Raw genomic sequence first — 19,055 nt, forward strand, 5'->3', positions numbered from 1 at the left:
TGTGTGTGTGTAATGAAATCAGCCATTATGTCATCCGGCTTGTAGGATTTGCATTCATCATTCACTCTGAAGCACAAGCTCATTGAATTACACCAGTTTAATTTAACAAGCGACACTGAAGTCACTGAAACTAAAAATTCAGCTTTAAAACGTCCAAACAATAAAACTTCCTTTTTTGTGCATGTCTGTTGAGACAAAATGGCCACATCAAGGGAAGTTGGTTAAGGCTGAATGAGAAAGATTTTAGTTTCAGGTTCTGCAATTGGATCCCTGATTTGTGAACAGCTCAAATGCAAGTCGCTGTGGTTATTACTTGTTGAAGCACAATGGAAAGAATGCTATGTATCTGCATTGGAATTTACTGCATGGTGTGTGTTGAGACGATACCTTGGATCAAGACGCAATGCATAAACGTAAGCTTGCATTATATTATTTTAAGCTGCTGAAGTGCCACGAGGGGGCGGCACGGTGGTGTAGTGGTTAGCGCTGTTGCCTCACAGCAAGAAGGTCCGGGTTCGAGCCCCGTGGCCGGCAAGGGCCTTTCTGTGTGGAGTTTGCATGTTCTCCCCGTGTCCGCGTGGGTTTCCTCCGGGTGCTCCGGTTTCCCCCACAGTCCAAAGACATGCAGGTTAGGTTAACTGGTGACTCTAAATTGACCGTAGGTGTGAATGTGAGTGTGAATGGTTGTCTGTGTCTATGTGTCAGCCCTGTGATGACCTGGCGACTTGTCCAGGGTGTACCCCGCCTTTCGCCCGTAGTCAGCTGGGATAGGCTCCAGCTTGCCTGCGACCCTGTAGAAGGATAAAGCGGCTAGAGATAATGAGATGAGATGAGTATTTGATTGTGAGAATGTATCTTTTTTTCCCAAGAATTATCATCGCATTTTTCACAAATTACTACTGTGGTTTCGCCAGTTTGTTTACATTCTAAGTGGAAATGTTTTTGTCAGATATTTTGTATAAAGTTTTTATTTATTGAATTTGCAAAAAATAAAAATGGTCTCTTTCTCAAAAGCCAGTGAATGTGGATATAATAATAATAATAATAATAATAATAAGTTAAATTTATATAGCGCCTTTCAAAAAACCCAAGGACGCTTTACAATTATAGACAAGGAAAGAAAAAATAAATAAATAAAAATATAATAAAAAATAAAAAGTAAAAAGTCCACCAAGTAGGGGTCAGGATGTAATTCCCGTGGTGTAGCAGCCACAGTCCCACCAAAAGGCACACAAAAACAAGTCCCACATCTCCAGCACCGCCGCCGTGACGCCGTCAGCAACATCGCTCGAACACCACGCCGTGGATCCACAAAGCGAGCAGAGAAGCTCCGCCACGCAGAGCGCTGGTGTGTCCCAAACCGCCTGCACAGCCGCCGCGACGCCACCGAGCAACATCGCTCGGAACATCACGCCAAGCGTTAAAGCACAGAGCGCTGGACAACCATGATGTAAATTGAGCAACAGGCTCACTGCAGTCCATAGCTGGGAGCACAGGCATCACCCACAGCGAACCAAGGCCTGGAGGGAACCGACGCCCCAAACTGGGTCCGGAGCTACACCACAACCGGTGGACAAAACACTCAAACAAACACCAAACTACACAAACACACAGGAAAGAAAAAAAATAGAAAAAGAAATAAAATAAGAGCTCCGGATATAATGAAACAGTTATGAGCTATCAGCTCATGTACGACTCGATTTCATGGAATAACTGTTAATTATATGCCATTCACACTCACACTGAAAACCATATGTGTTCCGCTATTATGCTGTCATGGGGTCATGTAGGAATAGCAGCAAAACACCAAAGTCGAAACAATCTAAGTAACATTTATGGAAATCTTTTGTCACGGCTCCAGTGGGAATCGGAACCATCAGATTTACATGTTGTGACGAGTCGTGACGTTGGTGGGGATGTAAACGATATAGTGATATTGCGATGGCGCTACTCATACTGCCTCAATGTAAAGCAATCGGCGGCAAACTCAAAGAACAAGCAAAGAAAACATCAGCAGATACAAGCAAATATGATATATTACCTAGCCTTTGCTTGAACAAAACAAATGTTCAGAAACAGGAACAGAACTTTCTCAATAGAGATGCGATGCAGCTCGACTCGTGGCATGTTGCTAACTAGCTAATGTCTCAGCTTGGGCTTTTCACAACAATGGACTTGCCACCTTGTAAATTACACATCATATCCTGTCTCGTATGTTTTACAGCTCACGAAGGTTCGCACTCCGTAGCATTCTGTTAAATACACTCCGGATATGTGATATCCATTAATTTTCCATCAGTTCCATGTTGTTTTTATGTGATTTGTTAACTGATTTTGTATGTGAAAGGGACTTTATAAACATAGCAGAATGTTAACTAAGTAGTTTTTCTTTTGCGTTAACATTTTAAGAACATTAAATTGAAACATTAAAAGGAAAAAAAAAAAGTTTGTAATGTTCCTTGGACATTTTAAAAATAAGTTAGAGCATCTTTGCACCAGGGCGGCACGGTGGTGTAGTGGTTAGCGCTGTCGCCTCACAGCAAGAAGGTCCGGGTTCGAGCCCCGTGGCCGGCGAGGACCTTTCTGTGTGGAGTTTGCATGTTCTCCCCGTGTCCGCGTGGGTTTCCTCCGGGTGCTCCGGTTTCCCCCACAGTCCAAAGACATGCAGGTTAGGTTAACTGGTGACTCTAAATTGAGCGTAGGTGTGAATGTGAGTGTGAATGGTTGTCTGTGTCTATGTGTCAGCCCTGTGATGACCTGGCGACTTGTCCAGGGTGTACCCCGCCTTTCGCCCGTAGTCAGCTGGGATAGGCTCCAGCTCGCCTGCGACCCTGTAGAACAGGATAAAGCGGCTACAGATAATAAGATGAGATGAGATCTTTGCACCACCAAACACAGAATATTCAATTGCAAAGTTAAGAGAATTTTAAAATGAGTAAATTAGCAGAATGTTTTGTAAAATGGTCTTAATTCTGACATCAACTGGTGTTTTGAATGTATTTTGAATAAAACACTTGTGTGCAATAATAAGTCAGGGGAGCAGTCAGGGGTCAGGTACCTTGCTCAAGGGTACCTCAGCCCAAGGCCACCCCATGTTAACCTAACTGCATGTCTTTGGATTGTGGGGGAAACCAGAGCACCCGGAGGAAACCCACGCAGACATGGGGAGAACATGCAAACTCCGCACAGAAAGGCCCTTGCCGGCCGCTGGGTTCAAACCCGGAACCTTCCCGCTGTGAGGCGACAGCGCTAACCACTACACCACTGTGTCACCACACAGGACTGGATGTTTATTGGTGTCTGTAATAAACTCTGTGTGTAACTCATGTCTAACAGTTAGTGCATTAAAAAAATGAGAGAAAATCAAATGCTAACAGTAGGGATGGTTGTCTTTATTTACGAACTGTATACTTATATTCTTACAGTTTCCTGTTCAAGTATTTATTAGTATACTTGTAATAAGCTTGGATGTACAGTCTTCTTATTCTACATGTTGATGAAAAATGGTGCCATTTCTTTCCAATTATTTTGGTTCCTTAGACTGCGGATAGTTCTGACTGCAGTGGTTTGGCCCTTCAGCGTGTACCGGACGAGATCCCAGACACCATCAAAACTCTTGATTTCAGCTTCAACTACCTCCCAATGCTATATAACTCAACTTTCCCAAGACTCAGAAGTCTGGTTTCACTGGATTTAACAAGGTCAGAGGAAACGTTATATGTGCTGCCTGAATCAAAGTTTATAGCACTTAAGTGGACAAATTTACCTTTTTTTTTTTTTTATTCACACAGGTGCAGCATTAATTTCATATACGAGTACGTCTTTCAACATCAGGTCAACCTCGAGAGTCTCATTTTGGTAGCAAACCCACTGAACTTCATATCAGACAGTGCTTTCTCAGGACTGATTTTCCTAAAACACTTCAGTCTAGCTGGGTCAATGATACGCAGCCTCGTGGACATCCCAATAGCCCATCTTGAATTCTTAGAGACTCTGGATCTTAGAGGAAGTGACATTCACAGCTTGGATGGTCTGGAAAATTTTGAACTGCAACACATGAAGAAGCTCCTTCTAGATATGAATTCGATTGAGAAGATACAAGTGATTGACATGAAGACACTTCAGGGAACAAGCGGGCTGGAGATCAGCTTTAAGGGAAATGATCTCGTTGACGTCGAAGCGAACGCTTTTCAAAACTTGGACGTGGGCAGCTTGGATTTTAGTGGTTGCTTCAACAAAATGAACATTTCTGTACTGCTGAAAGGGTTAGAGGGAGTGAAAACTTACAAGCTTTACTTGGGGGCATACGAGGACAGCCTTCATAGACAATCCAAGCTGACCAATTTTCAGTCTTTCTGTAACATATCAGTGGTTGATGTAAATTTTCAGCTGCAACATTTTCTTGATCTTACAAACACGAGCTTTAGGTGTTTCTCAGAAATTCAGAGGTTAGATTTCACCAGATCACACCTTTCAGCATTTCCATCCAATTTGTCCAACCTGTCCATGCTGTCTCACTTGGTACTGGATGAGAATTCTTTTGATAATGTATGTCACATTAATGCAGCAAGCTTCCCCATGCTGACACATTTGTCCATAAGTGGAAACTTCAAATTTCTTAATTTCCAAGAAAACTGTTTGGAACCTCTGTCCTATCTGGAGGAGCTACAACTTAGCCATAGTAGCTTGATTACTGGACAACTTTGCTGCAACAAACAACTGACTGGTCTCAGAGAACTAAAATCCCTGAATCTCAGCTATAATTTTCCCATGAAGTGGGAGCCATTGCCATTTAACGCCACTCCAAACCTGAAGCATCTTGACTGCACACACACCAAATACGCCCTCAACAGCAGCTCTCCATTTAACAATCTAGAAAACCTTCAAACTCTTAATCTTTCATTCACATCCTTAAACCTTTTGGACTATGCTCATATACTAAAAGGCCTGACCAAGCTACGGGTGCTAAACCTAAAAGGGAACACGATACAGGGTAGCGTTCTTGTAAAAACAAAGAACTTTGATTATGTTCCTCATTTGGAGAGCCTGGTTCTCTCTTCATGTGGCATCACAGAACTCAGTGAAAATGTCTTTAAAGCCCTTGCTAATCTCAAAAATGTAGATCTCAGTGAAAATCAACTACTTAAACTCAGCCTCACTAATTTCTACTCATTAAGCCAGATCCAACTCAACTTTGCCAGCAATAAAATTACAGTCGTGGACGTTAAAACTGTTGAAGACTTGGGGACAAGCAGTAGCATTGATCTGAGCTCCAATCCACTGGTCTGTAACTGTACTAACTATCAGTTTATTACGTGGGTTAAAGAAAATGTTAGCAAAATGAAACACATAGAAAAGACATTTTGTGATGGCACAAACGAGAAGGTTATAGACGTAGACCTGCAGTGCGTCTTTTCAAACCGAGCGCTAGGGATTGGCCTCGGAATCACAATAGTGATCATGATTATAATATTTCTGTTGTATTTTGTGAGGAAAATTCAGGTACGATACAGACCCTACTCAAGACTGTAGAAATAATACTGTAGATACTAAAAAAAAATATATATACAGTATATCATGCTTTTTCTACACTGGAGGAAAAAAGACACAAGCAAAATTTATAACGCAAATTTATATTATTGTGAAAAAAGAAATGCATCAAAATGGCTAATTCTAACTCCGTAATCAAGCTTGCTAGTCTCATCTCATCTCATTATCTCTAGCCGCTTTATCCTTCTACAGGGTCGCAGGCAAGCTGGAGCCTATCCCAGCTGACTACGGGCGAAAGGCGGGGTACACCCTGGACAAGTCGCCAGGTCATCACAGGGCTGACACATAGACACAGACAACCATTCACACTCACATTCACACCTACGGTCAATTTAGAGTCACCAGTTAACCTAACCTGCATGTCTTTGGACTGTGGGGGAAACCGGAGCACCCGGAGGAAACCCACGCGGACACGGGGAGAACATGCAAACTCCACACAGAAAGGCCCTCGCCGGCCACAGGGCTCGAACCCAGGACCTTCTTGCTGTGAGGCGACAGCGCTAACCACTACACCACCGTGCCGCCCCAAGCTTGCTAGTTACATGTTTTAATTAAATGACACTTAGGTTTACAGTAGCTGGCTTGCTAGTATTTGTTTTTAGTTAAATGATACTCACTTACATTTGCTAGCTTGCCAGTACCTTTTTTTTTTTTAGATAAACAATGTGTAAACAAATTAACTAGCTTGCTAAAAATAAAATAAAAAATTAGCTAGCTTGCTAGTAGCTTTTTTTAATGAAGTAAACAGCGTGCAAACGTACAATAGCTGGCTTGCTAGTACCTGTTTTTAGTTAAATGATGCTCATTTACATTTGCTAGTACCTTTTTTTGAGGTAAACAATGTGTAAACTTAAATTAGCTAGCTTTGCCAACACCAGTTTTTAGTTAAATGATACTCATTTACATTAGCTAGTTTGCGCGTACCTTAAACAATGTGTAAACTTACAATAGCTGGCTTGTTAGTACCTGCTTTTAGTTAAATACTCCTCATTTACATTAACTAGCTTGCTAGTACCTTCGGTTGTTTTTTTTTTTCTTTTTTAGGTAAACAATTATTTAGCTTGTCCGTACCTGTTTTTAGTTCATGGATGCTCACTGGCATTAGCAAGCTTGCTAATACCTTTTTTTTTTTAGGTAAACAATGTGTAAATTTAAATTAGCTAGCTTGCCAGTACCTTTTTTTTTTTATGATACTCACTGACATTAGCTAGTTTGCTAACACCTGTTTTTAACTGAATGATCCTCATTTACATTTGCTTGCTTGCTAGTACCCTTGTTGGTTTTTGAGGTAAACAATGTGTAAATTTAAATTAGCTAGCTTGCTAGTACCTTTTTTAAAGTAAACAATGTGTAAACTTATAATAGCTGGCTTGTTAATACCTGCTTTTAGTTAAATAATACTCATTTACATTCACTAGCTTACTAGTACCTTTGGGGGTTTTTTGAGGTAAACAATGCGTAAACTTAAATTAGCTAGCTTGCCAGTACCTTTTTAGTTAAATGATACTCACGGACATTAGCTAGTTTGCTAACACCGGTTTTAGTTAAATGATACTCATTTACATTTGATAGCTTGCTTAGTTAAATAGTATTCATTTACATTCATTAGCTTGCTCGTACCTTTGGTGTTTTTTTTAGGTAAACAATTATCTAGCTTGCCCGTACCTGTTTTTAGTTCAGGGATAATCACTGGTAGTAGCTAGCTTGCTAATACCTTTTTTTTTTTTGAGGTAAACAATGTGTAAACTTAAAAAGCTAGCTTGCCAGTACTTTTTTTTTTTTTTAAGTTAAATGATACTGACATTAGCTAGTTTGCTAACACCGGTTTTTAGTTAAACGATACTCATTTACATTAACTAGCTTGCACGTACCTTTTTTAAAGTAAACAATGTGTAAATTTACAATAGCTGGCTTGCTAGTACCTGCTTTTAGTTAAATACTCCTCATTTACATTCACTAGCTTGCTAGTACCTTCGGTTGTTTTTTTTTCTTTTTAAGGTAAAAAATTATCTAGCTTGTCCGTACCTGTTTTTAGTTCATGGATGCTCACTGGCATTAGCAAGCTTGCTAATACCTTTTTTTTTTTTTAGGTAAACAATGTGTAAATTTAAATTAGCTAGCTTGCCAGTACCTTTTTTTTTTTTTATGATACTCACTGACATTAGCTAGTTTGCTAACACCCGTTTTTAACTGAATGATCCTCATTTACATTTGCTTGCTTGCTAGTACCCTTGTTGGTTTTTGAGGTAAACAATGTGTAAATTTAAATTAGCTAGCTTGCTAGTACCTTTTTTAAAGTAAACAATGTGTAAACTTATAATAGCTGGCTTGTTAATACCTGCTTTTAGTTAAATAATACTCATTTACATTCACTAGCTTACTAGTACCTTTGGGGGTTTTTTGAGGTAAACAATGCGTAAACTTAAATTAGCTAGCTTGCCAGTACCTTTTTAGTTAAATGATACTCATGGACATTAGCTAGTTTACTAACACCTGTTTTAGTTAAATGATACTCATTTACATTTGATAGCTTGCTTAGTTAAATAGTATTCATTTACATTCATTAGCTTGCTCGTACCTTTGGTGTTTTTTTTTTAATAGGTAAACAATTATATAGCTTGTCCGTACCTGTTTTTAGTTCAGGGATAATCACTGGCAGTAGCTAGCTTGCTAATACCTTTTTTTTTTTTTTTTTGAGGTAAACTTAAGTTAGCTAGCTTGTCAATACTTTTTTTTTTTAAAGTTAAATGATACTCACTGACATTAGCTAGTTTGCTAACACCAGTTTTTAGTTAAACGATACTCATTTACATTAGCTAGTTTGCACGTACCTTTTTTAAAAGTAAACAATGTGTAAACTTACAATAGCTGGCTTGTTAGTACCTGCTTTTAGTTAAATAATACTCATTTACATTCACTAGCTTGCTAGTACCTTCGGTTTTTTTTTTTTTCTTTTTAAGGTAAACAATTATCTAGCTTGTCCGTACCTGTTTTTAGTTCATGGATGCTCACTGGCATTAGCAAGCTTGCTAATACCTTTTTTTTTTTTTGAGGTAAACAATGTGTAAATGTAAATTAGCTAGCTTGCCAGTACCTTTTTTTTTTTAATGATACTCACCGACATTAGCTAGTTTGCTAACACCCGTTTTTAACTGAATGATCATTTACATTTGCTTGCTTGCTAGTACCCTTGTTGGTTTTTGAGGTAAACAATGTGTAAACTTAAATTAGCTAGCTTGCCAGTACCTTTTTTAAAGTAAACAATGTGTAAACTTACAATAGCTGGCTTGTTAGTACCTGCTTTTAGTTAAATAATACTCATTTACATTCACTAGCTTACTAGTACCTTTGGGTTTTTTTTGAGGTAAACAATGTGTAAACTTAAATTAGCTAGCTTGCCAGTACCTTTTTAGTTAAATGATACTCACGGACATTAGCTAGTTTGCTAACACCTGTTTTAGTTAAATGATACTCATTTACATTTGATAGCTTGCTTAGTTAAATAGTATTCATTTACATTCATTAGCTTGCTCGTACCTTTGGTGTTTTTTTTAATAGGTAAACAATTATCTAGCTTGTCCGTACCTGTTTTTAGTTCAGGGATAATCACTGGCAGTAGCTAGCTTGCTAATACCTTTTTTTTTTTTTTTGAGGTAAACAATGTGTAAACTTAAGTTAGCTAGCTTGTCAGTACTTTTTTTTTTTTAAAGTTAAATGATACTCACTGACATTAGCTAGTTTGCTAACACCAGTTTTTAGTTAAACGATACTCATTTACATTAGCTAGTTTGCACGTACCTTTTTTAAAAGTAAACAATGTGTAAACTTACAATAGCTGGCTTGCTAGTACCTGCTTTTAGTTAAATAATACTCATTTACATTCACTAGCTTGCTAGTACCTTCGGTTGTTGTTTTTTTTTCTTTTTAAGGTAAAAAATTATCTAGCTTTTTTTTTTTAGGTAAACAATGTGTAAACTTAAATTAGCTAGCTTGCCAGTACCTTTTTAGTTAAATGATACTCACGGACATTAGCTAGTTTGCTAAGACCTGTTTTAGTTAAATGATACTCATTTACATTTGATAGCTTGCTTAGTTAAATAGTATTCATTTACATTCATTAGCTTGCTCGTACCTTTGGTGTTTTTTTTAATAGGTAAACAATTATCTAGCTTGTCCGTACCTGTTTTTAGTTCATGGATGCTCACTGGCATTAGCAAGCTTGCTAATACCTTTTTTTTTTTTAGGTAAACAATGTATAAATTTAAATTAGTTAGCTTGCCAGTACCTTTTTTTTTTTTTTTTAAATGATACTCACTGACATTAGCTAGTTTGCTAACACCTGTTTTTAACTGAATGATCCTCATTTACATTTGCTTGCTTGCTAGTACCCTTGTTGGTTTTTGAGGTAAACAATGTGTAAACTTAAATTAGCTAGCTTGCTAGTACCTTTTTTAAAGTAAACAATGTGTAAACTTACAATAGCTGGCTTGTTAGTACCTGCTTTTAGTTAAATAATACTCATTTACATTCACTAGCTTACTAGTACCTTTGGGTTTTTTTTGAGGTAAACAATGTGTAAACTTAAATTAGCTAGCTTGCCAGTACCTTTTTAGTTAAATGATACTCACGGACATTAGCTAGTTTGCTAACACCTGTTTTAGTTAAATGATACTCATTTACATTTGATAGCTTGCTTAGTTAAATAGTATTCATTTACATTCATTAGCTTGCTCGTACCTTTGGTGGTTTTTTTTTTTAATAGGTAAACAATTATCTACTGTAGCTTGCCCGTACCTGTTTTTAGTTCAGGGATAATCACTGGCAGTAGCTAGCTTGCTAATACCTTTTTTTTTTTTAAGGTAAACAATGTGTAAACTTAAATTAGCTAGCTTGGCAATACTTTTTTTTTTAAAGTATTGCCAAGCTAGCTAATTTTAAGTTTACACATTGTTTACCTAAAAAAAGGTGCAAGCAAGCAAATGTAAATGAGTATCATTTAATTAAAAACAGGTGTTAGCAAACTAGCTAATGTCAGTGAGCATCATTTAACTTAAAAAAAAAAGTTAAATGATACTCACTGACATTAGCTAGTTTGCTAACACCAGTTTTAGTTAAATGATACTCATTTACATTTGATAGCTTGCTAGTACCTTTTGGTGTTTTTTTTTTTTTAGGTAAACAATTATCTAGCTTGTCCGTACCTGTTTTTAGTTTAGGGATAATCACTGGCATTAGCAAGCTTGCTAATACTTTTTTGTTATTGTTTTGAGGTAAACAATGTGTAAACTTAAATTTAGCTAGCTTGCCAGTACTTTTTTTTTTTTTAAATGATACTCACTGACATTAGCTAGTTTGCGAACACCTGTTTTTAATTAAATTATATTCATTTACATTTGCTTGCTAGTACCCTTTTTTAGGTAAACAATGTGTAAACTTAAATTAGCTAGCTTGCCAATGCCTGTTTTTAGTTAAATGATACTCACTTATATTAGCTAGCTTAATAAGTTTTAATGAAATGATTTTTAGGTGTATATTCTCTAGTTTGTTAGCTTGCTATTTTTAGTGAAGTGAGTTTAGACTTATATTAGCTAGCTTCTTAGCAAACTTGGCTAGCTACTAAAGGCAAATAGCGAATATTGAAGAGGTAACATAAGCTAAGCTAGCATTTTTAGATAACTATCCAGCTCCCCTCCCCGTGTGTGTGTGGTGCATATTTTAAAGGAATTAAAAAAAAAAAATTAAAACTTAAACATGCTGATTGTAGAATTATTTAAACCCCATACACAAATACACAGCAGATATTTTACTATTACTTTGGTGTGGAAACAGCTCCACTCTGCTTCAGGACACATTACACCCCGTCCTTGATCTTTATTTTAATTTACCAAAACAAAATATTATTTGCTTTAATGCATTTATCACCATAATAACATGTTAGTATACCGTGTAGAACCGGTTTGGGTTTCTACATGTAAGAAACTCCAGTGGCTCTAATAAGGAAAGCACAGATCTGCCCAATACATGGATTGTGTTTATAATCATGAATTAAATTTGTCATGTGATCAAACTTGGCTGACTTTTATTCTTGCTTGGCCATCTTGTCTTGCATCATAGATGTATAGAAATTAAAAAATAAAATAAAATCTCTCCTCCCCCCATTTCCCCCCCAAGTGATTATAAATGAAGAAAATCCTGTAGGGATACCAGGAAAGAGCTGGTACATATTCAAGTTATGCATGTTTTTAAATAAGCATATTATTCAACCAGAAATGAGCGGTAACGATGGTTTATGTTGTATATCAAGGGAGACGGAAGCGTTATGTCATGCCTTTATTTTCAGAATTATACAATTTTTAGAAGTATAAATATTTGTATAGAATACAACATCTATGACATCCATAGAGATTCCATTAGGTGAAATACAAAAACTCAAAACCACGTTTTTTATTGCACAGATTCTAAAGACGGACGACGATGAAGACGATGAAGCAGGGCCGTTTACACAAACACTAGCTTCACAGAACAGGTGACAGAAAAGAACATTTTTGAAAATATGCCAGACGCTCAAGACCCAACAGATTCACGGTGGACAGACCGACTATACCATAGACTGACAACCTTAAACTGCACAACCTGCTGGAGGAGGACGCCATGCAAACACTACGATCGCAATGTCCTGTGATGTGGAACACAGATTTGGCAAATTAATAACACAATATTCAAAATATACATCCAGGAATTCACTGTAAACAAAGAAATGTGCTTAGTTAAGGATTTTACATCAGTCGTCATCTGTATAAAAAGGCAAGGGGACTGAAAGACAATCCATCGAATAAACTTTTGTAATTTGACCATATTTATGCCTGGTTAAACATTTACATTCTTTTAATGGTCTTGTCCTTCGTTATCTTTTCGTCCAAATGCAAAGTAACGTTAACGATAAGGTGCGTTTTGTCTCCTCTTGCTACAAACACTACATTTGCAAAGCTTCATGAGGACTTCTGATTTTGCTAATATCGCTTAAAATCTCTCAAATTCATTAGCTTTTCTTCACATTAAATCGCTTTATAATTATAATTTCATGACTCGTTTGACTCGTATTCACATTCAGCTCCGAAGCATTGTATAGTCTTTGAGATCTACACATAACTAGAATATTACTTTAATATCAGAGATTAGACTATTTACGGCACTAAAATATCTCGTCAGTTAAGTTTATATGAAAAAGGACTGATTACTGTCGTCATTTCAGAGCGCGCGCGCACAAAAAACGATCAAATAGCATCTTATTTAAATGTTACGCGTCATTACCGTGTATGTGAAAGTGTTACAGAATGATTCGGATGACTCAGACGATACACGCGTTTTAAACAGTCACGTTTTAAACTAATGAATTTGACAGTATATTTCAGTCATGGATTTCAAGGTACAGCTAACGGACAGTGTAAAAACACTCGATTATTATTATTATTATTATTACACGTCCCACTTTTATAAGTATTATACATTGTACTTTACTGACGGAGAAACTGATGGGCAATAAACGAGACAGGACACAGGAACACTAGCTGAACGTCATGATTGAAAGTCCATGATCATAAACGTGGCCACTGTTTAAACCCTCGAGACTAAAACTGGTTTAAAGTTTTAGGTGGCCAAGTGGAAAATATAGCCCTAAAATCCTTATGAAAAATGTGCTGAAAAAGGGGAAAAATAATCATAATCATAATACACAGGGTCACAAACATTTTAACATTCACTTCCTTTCGTTTTAAAAAATAGAGCTTTTGCACTATTTAACATTCCACTGTTCCGTCTTTTCGTTAATCAGCAACAACCAGAGGACATCCAAGGTGTTTTTAGCCTTTGCCTCAAACACAGTTGCGTACGAGTGCGATTACTGCTTTTAGTGCCTGTGTAATTTCAAGTATCGAACTTTCAGAGGCCAAGATCTTGCCCTTTATTTTTTTTTTCCCTATTTTTTCGACTAGCTTATTTCAGACGGCATCGTGAAAATTTCACTTCGCAACAAACGTTACAGTATACAAACATATATGACATAGCAAAATATATACATATAAAAACACACAACACTCATATTCAGAATCCTAGGCCTGATCCGACAGATCAGCGTTTGTACAAGTAACATTGCTTTATGTACAGTACATTGCATAAAAATGAGTATTTAGTAAATGCATGTGAAAGGAATGTGAATTTTGACACAACCTGCTAAGAACAGCAAGTGTGACAGCCCAAAAATACTCTAAGGCCCCTTCCACTAGATATGAAACCAGAACCCTAAGATGATTCCATTATAAAATAGTTCTAGGTGAGAAGCACGGGATAAACGCGCATTCCCTCGGCCCAAAACAAACTTTGCCTTTAAGTAGGTCAAAGCAAACAAGAACATGAAGAACGACGACGATGAGACGCAAACAAACAACGTTGGTGGTATATTTTATATATGTTTTTTTTTCCTACATGAACAGTATGTGCTGAGAGATCAGCACCATTGCTACAAATACTTCATCTGTTTCCCCCCCGTGTGAACAAAACCATTGTAATTCTCTTCACCTTCATATGGATTGTGAAATTCCTGTTGGTTTTTTTTTTTTTTTTTAAACGTATCGAAATGCAGCGCGATTCCAACGACTCCGAATCAATACGTAGCGTTCTCGTTTGGTACAATCGAAATTGGCACAGTTCATTTACGACTCAAAGGCATCAAATCCCTTGATGTCAAACAGATTGCACACATCTTTTCTATACACTCCACCGCCTCTTCTCTCAAACTACAAAATGACAATCAGCAGCAAATCGGGTACATTCAAACCTAGAATTTTTTCAGAAACATACACGCATATACACTAGCGCTCATAGCTCTCGCCCTCCATGAAACACTGAAGTAACAGCTTCATCGGTCCTCAGAATGGAAGGTGCTATAATACAATGCATGGAAACTTAACAAAAAAAAAAAGGATTGCCTTGAAGTCTGTCTTACAAAATGTGATTTGGCAACCAACCATCGCCATCCCCACTGTCACTTTTTATTATTCGAACCTCGGGGCAGATCTTTGGACTGCTTGGCGCGAGGTGAATCTTTTTCTGGTGTTGCGCCATCCTTCGCCAATGCTGTGGATTTCTGCGAGTCTTTACGGCTTCCTTTCTGCAAGGAGTCTGATGACTTGGAGGTCTCCACTGTGGCCCCAGTACCCTTACCTGTTGGAGATCCACTTGGTGTGTGAACTTTAACAGTAGCCACAGGTACAGAACCAACTTGAGGGCCTGTTTGAGGCAAGTTCTCTCTCTGTGGTTGCGTTTTCAATGTAGTAAGAGTGGACTCTGTCTGTTCCTTTGGTTTTAGATCGGTGTTGGTTTTGATGATCTGCACTGGTGCTTTGCTTTCTTGCATTCCTCTTTCTTCAGTGGCTTTCCCACTCTGGTGTGCAACAGGAGGGGGTTCTAACTTGGCCTTGTTCTTGGAGCTACACAGGCCTTGTTTTCCAGTGGAACTAGTACCCGACAGCTGTGGCTGTTTTTTGGTTGTAGTAACAACCTCCTTCTTGCAAACATCAAGTACCGGCTTGGTGATCTTCTGACTGGCTACGTCCAGAGTATTCTTGACTTTTAAATTTTCTTCTTCAAGCATGCTTGCTGACTGAACTTGCAGAGTTTTCTCACTTCCTTTGGCACCAGAATTCTGATTTGACTTGTTGCTGGCGAGCGTCTGAGGAGTCGCTAGGATGCATTTTATGCCGTCATTTTTGTCCTCTGCAGTCCCGGGAGTCTCATTTGGCATAACGCATTTTGCGTCTTCTTTTGAAACTGCTACGTTTTGGGGCATTTTATCTTTAGACAAAGTAGATTTGGACTCATCACTTGACCCTTCTGGAACCATCCAAGTCTTATGAGCCTTGTCCTTGATTTGAGTTTTGACTCCACATGGCTCCTGACATTGAGAACTGGACCTTTTCCCATCTTCCAGCCCAGCATTTTGTGTTTTGAAACAGTCATATTCTTTGGAGAGAGGATCTGGACTTTTCTGTTGGTTTCCTGAGACGGAACTGGTTAGTGTTTTTGATGTCTTCTGCTGAGATTGTTTAACTGCAGTGCTGTCTGATTCGACTTCAACAGGTGACTGGAGAACCACAGGAGAAGTCGTCTTAAGAGGAGCACCTTTGGGAGATGCATTGTTTTTATCCTGTTTGGTTTGAAGAGGTGGGTCTGGAGGTAACTTGATATCTGGTGCTGGTGAAGCTGCTGCTGATGTGGTTGACACGGAGGTTAAAGTTGAACTCTGTGGAACAGATACTTTTTCCTTTACTAAACCCTGTGAGTGAACCTGTTCTGATTTCACACTCAACACTGGTGCGCTACTTGCTGTGGTCTGTTCATGCATCTTCTCTGAAATCTTGTGTATGTTTTGAGCTGTGCTTTCTGGTTTCTTCTCATCCCTCACCCAAATCCCACCTTTTGAATCCAAACCTGACTTTTGTGCACTGATTGTTCTGTCTGGTTTTGGAGGCAAAGTCTGCACTGAAGCTAATGTTGAGACAATTTTAGATTTAGGAACCTCCTGTGGAACCACAGTTAAGCACAGTGTATTCAGTGCTCCATCTTTCTCTGTGGCTATTTGGCTGTTTTTTAGAACAGTCTGCTCCAAGTTCTGTGGACTGACAAGGATCTCTCCCACATGTATATCTCTAACAACACCACAGAGGTCTGAGGGTATGGATGGGTTTTGCTTGATGACCTGGTCACAGCTCACTGGTGTCTTTGTTTCCACAGTGTTGTTTTGCAACGTAGGCTTTTCCTCTGGATTTTCCATCTCATCATCCTGGTCTTCGTTGCTGACCTCCCTTATCGAGGGCGTTTTCCCACAAGCAAAATGAGCACTGTGTCGAGCAGGCCTCATCTCCTGAACAGTTTTCAACTTGGTCTCTGGTTTTCCACCTGTTGGTGAATCTACTGACTCAATTTTACTGGATATGGCCTGTAACTTGATTCCTTCACTCTGCTTGTTTTTGTCACGAGTGCCTTCATTGCTAACGGATCCAACAACACTGTCCCTATGGCATGCGGGTTCTTCTTTTCCTGCATTTCTGCTGCTCAAAGCACCAAGACTTTCCATCTCCGTGGCAGTCAGCGTGTGTTTATTTGTGGTGATTTGGGGCTGCTTTTCACTCTGGTTTGGCAGAGCACCAGCCAGACATCCGCTATCAGCTTGGCTGCTGGCTATTTTTGAGAGACATGTATCAGTTTTGGAGAGCCTGGGTCCAGAGAGCAGTCCTATGTCCAGTGTGCCCTTCAGTGGTTTCAAGGAAGACACGAGTCGTGCCTCTAATTTATACTCAGAAGACGTCTTTCTGATGGAACCCTCAGTGGACGAGATAATCTGAAGCTTCTCCACAGCACTCTCCCCTCGCCCACTGAATAGCTTAGGGCTCAAGGAATCTGTATTGATTCCAGAAGCTGCGATTCCAGCAGAATCCAGCTGGAGGCTTTTGGACCTAGTGGTATTAAAGTGAAGGCTTTCATGAACAACAGGGGTGATTCGACACATACAGTCCTCGCGCTCCTCAAAGGACTGCCTTTTTCGAGCAAATTCCATATTGGGAGCTTTGAAATCGAGCCTGTCTGGTTTACTGCCCTCTTTAATCTGCCAGGCCAGCTGCCGGTCTGATTGGGTTGGGGCTGATCTTATACCCTCATTTAAGATTGACGCAGAGTCCCCAGTGCTGCTCATGGAGTCTGCAATGCTTTCACATGCTCTTGTGTTCAGTTTTTTATACAGAACATCTTTTACTGTAGCACTGGTAGCTTTGTTATCAATAGAGCAACACCCAGCGGTGTTCTGGGTAGATTCAGCCTCTTGAATAGCCTCCTGTTTTTGCAAAGATTCTCGCCTCTCATGCCAGTCCTGTCTTTTTGCTACCACTTTGGCCTTCAATTTCTCCTTATCAAGATCCTCCATCATTTCTTGACGACCAACCTTACGAGTCACAGGCCGTTTCAGGCAGCCCTGTTCGGCAGGTCTTACTCTGGTGATGGTGGGAAGTTCGCAAGAGCTCTCTTCCACACACTGAAGTGTGGGCTCACCTCCAGATGCAACCCCAGCCTGAACTTCCTCTTGGGTCACCTCCAGACTGTGCTTCCGGGAGCAGAGGTGCTTTTTGTCCCCTGGGTAGGACGGCGAGAGCTTTTCCTCCGACTGAACCCTCTTAAGGAGCGGAGACCGAGGGGGTTCGGCACTTTTAGGACGCACCATGTGCCTCACAATTGTAGGGGGTGAGTGCATCTTTGCTGAGAAGGTCTGAGTAGTTTTGGAGCTTCCCACTGAGTGAGTGAGCAAGGGGGAAGGAGATCGCTGAGGGGAGGTGGGTTGAGGGGTTGGGGAGGGTGTTCGAGCCAGCGGGGACAGTGGGATGCTCCCTGCTGATTTCCGCCGGCTCTGACGAAGCCGCTGTCCAGGCAACTTGGGGCCCAAACCGTGCAAAGTGTTAGGACGGACATGGCCCGAGCCAGCGGGGGAATTGGGTGCACTGGAGCTGGGGGAACTGCTCTGAGAGGATGTACCACCTGGGAACACGATGAAAGATAACATTGTTGTGTGAACAAAAGTAACTCCGAAACAAACCAACTTGGTAATACGTAGACCCTCAAAAGGTATAACTCTGACCTGATTGATTGAACTCCGGTGTGGGCCGGCAGGAGGTAGTGGGGGAGTGAGGAGACAGGCTGTGTGTGGGGGAACCTGGCACACTCTCCCCTGAGGACAGTGATCGATTTAAAGAGGTAAAGCTTCGGCTAGTGTGGAGCAGTGGAGAGGGCTGCATGGCGAAGCGCCTGAATACTGACCGTCGTCTAGAAAGGCAAAGGTTTTGAAACTGTTGTTGAAGTGTGTCAAGAGTACATGTAATGTAAATAAAGGCAGTGGTGAAATAAGCAACAGCCTTGTGCATAAATTAAACAAAATGATTATACAATCTATTATATAACGTTACATGTATGAATTTTCAATTTGGGGAAAAAAAAAGTCCCACCTTTCTTGCGTCTTTTCCTTCTTGGGCTTCTTGGTTCTCCTGATCATTTTGCTTCGATAACTATTCCTTCTAGCTGGACCTGTTTTGATCGACGTGTTCTCAAAAGGAGTAGTGGATATGGCAACCTTGCTTCCACTCTAAAACAAAAAATAATAGTTTTATTTTATTGCTTTCATACTAGGATCTATCTACAGAGATCAGGCTTGTAGTACTCGAGTCCAGGACTCGGACTCAAGTCCGACTCCTGCCCTAATTTTAAGGACTCGTGACTTGACTCGGACTCGCCCATTAACAGCATTCGGACTCGTAAATTGGAGACGAGGACTCTGATTTTTTCTTCATTTTTTTGTAACGTGCCATAATAATTTGGCATAAGATATTTATATCTACATTAATTTTATACTAATTTCGTTCAAGAGAATACACATTCACCTGTTCATACATCACGTTCAGGAACAAACT

General features: G+C 39.5%; 2 protein-coding genes across 18 annotated transcripts in view; one reads left to right on the plus strand and one right to left on the minus strand.

The window, feature by feature from the left end:
- Window positions 1-290: 290 nt before the first annotated feature.
- On the plus strand, window positions 291-5,532 carry cd180 (CD180 molecule). Its single transcript, XM_060912194.1, is given in 3 exon segments — window positions 291-413; window positions 3,541-3,701; window positions 3,792-5,532. Coding segments are annotated over 3 exon segments (2,025 nt in total).
- A 6,350-nt stretch (window positions 5,533-11,882) lies between these two features.
- The window catches only part of mast4 (microtubule associated serine/threonine kinase family member 4), a 254,178-nt gene continuing 247,005 nt past the window's right edge, over window positions 11,883-19,055 (minus strand). For all 17 annotated transcript variants that reach the window (XM_060912518.1, XM_060912517.1, XM_060912516.1 and 14 more), the window contains 3 exons: window positions 18,594-18,730; window positions 18,230-18,414; window positions 11,883-18,129 (listed from right to left, as the gene is read on the minus strand). In XM_060912518.1, the coding sequence (XP_060768501.1) occupies window positions 14,591-18,129; window positions 18,230-18,414; window positions 18,594-18,730 (3,861 nt within the window). In that variant the 3' untranslated portion in view covers window positions 11,883-14,590. The remainder of the gene's footprint in view (window positions 18,130-18,229; window positions 18,415-18,593; window positions 18,731-19,055) is intronic.

This window comes from Neoarius graeffei, chromosome 28 (genome assembly GCF_027579695.1).
Source record: "Neoarius graeffei isolate fNeoGra1 chromosome 28, fNeoGra1.pri, whole genome shotgun sequence".
Classification (NCBI taxonomy): domain Eukaryota; kingdom Metazoa; phylum Chordata; class Actinopteri; order Siluriformes; family Ariidae; genus Neoarius; species Neoarius graeffei.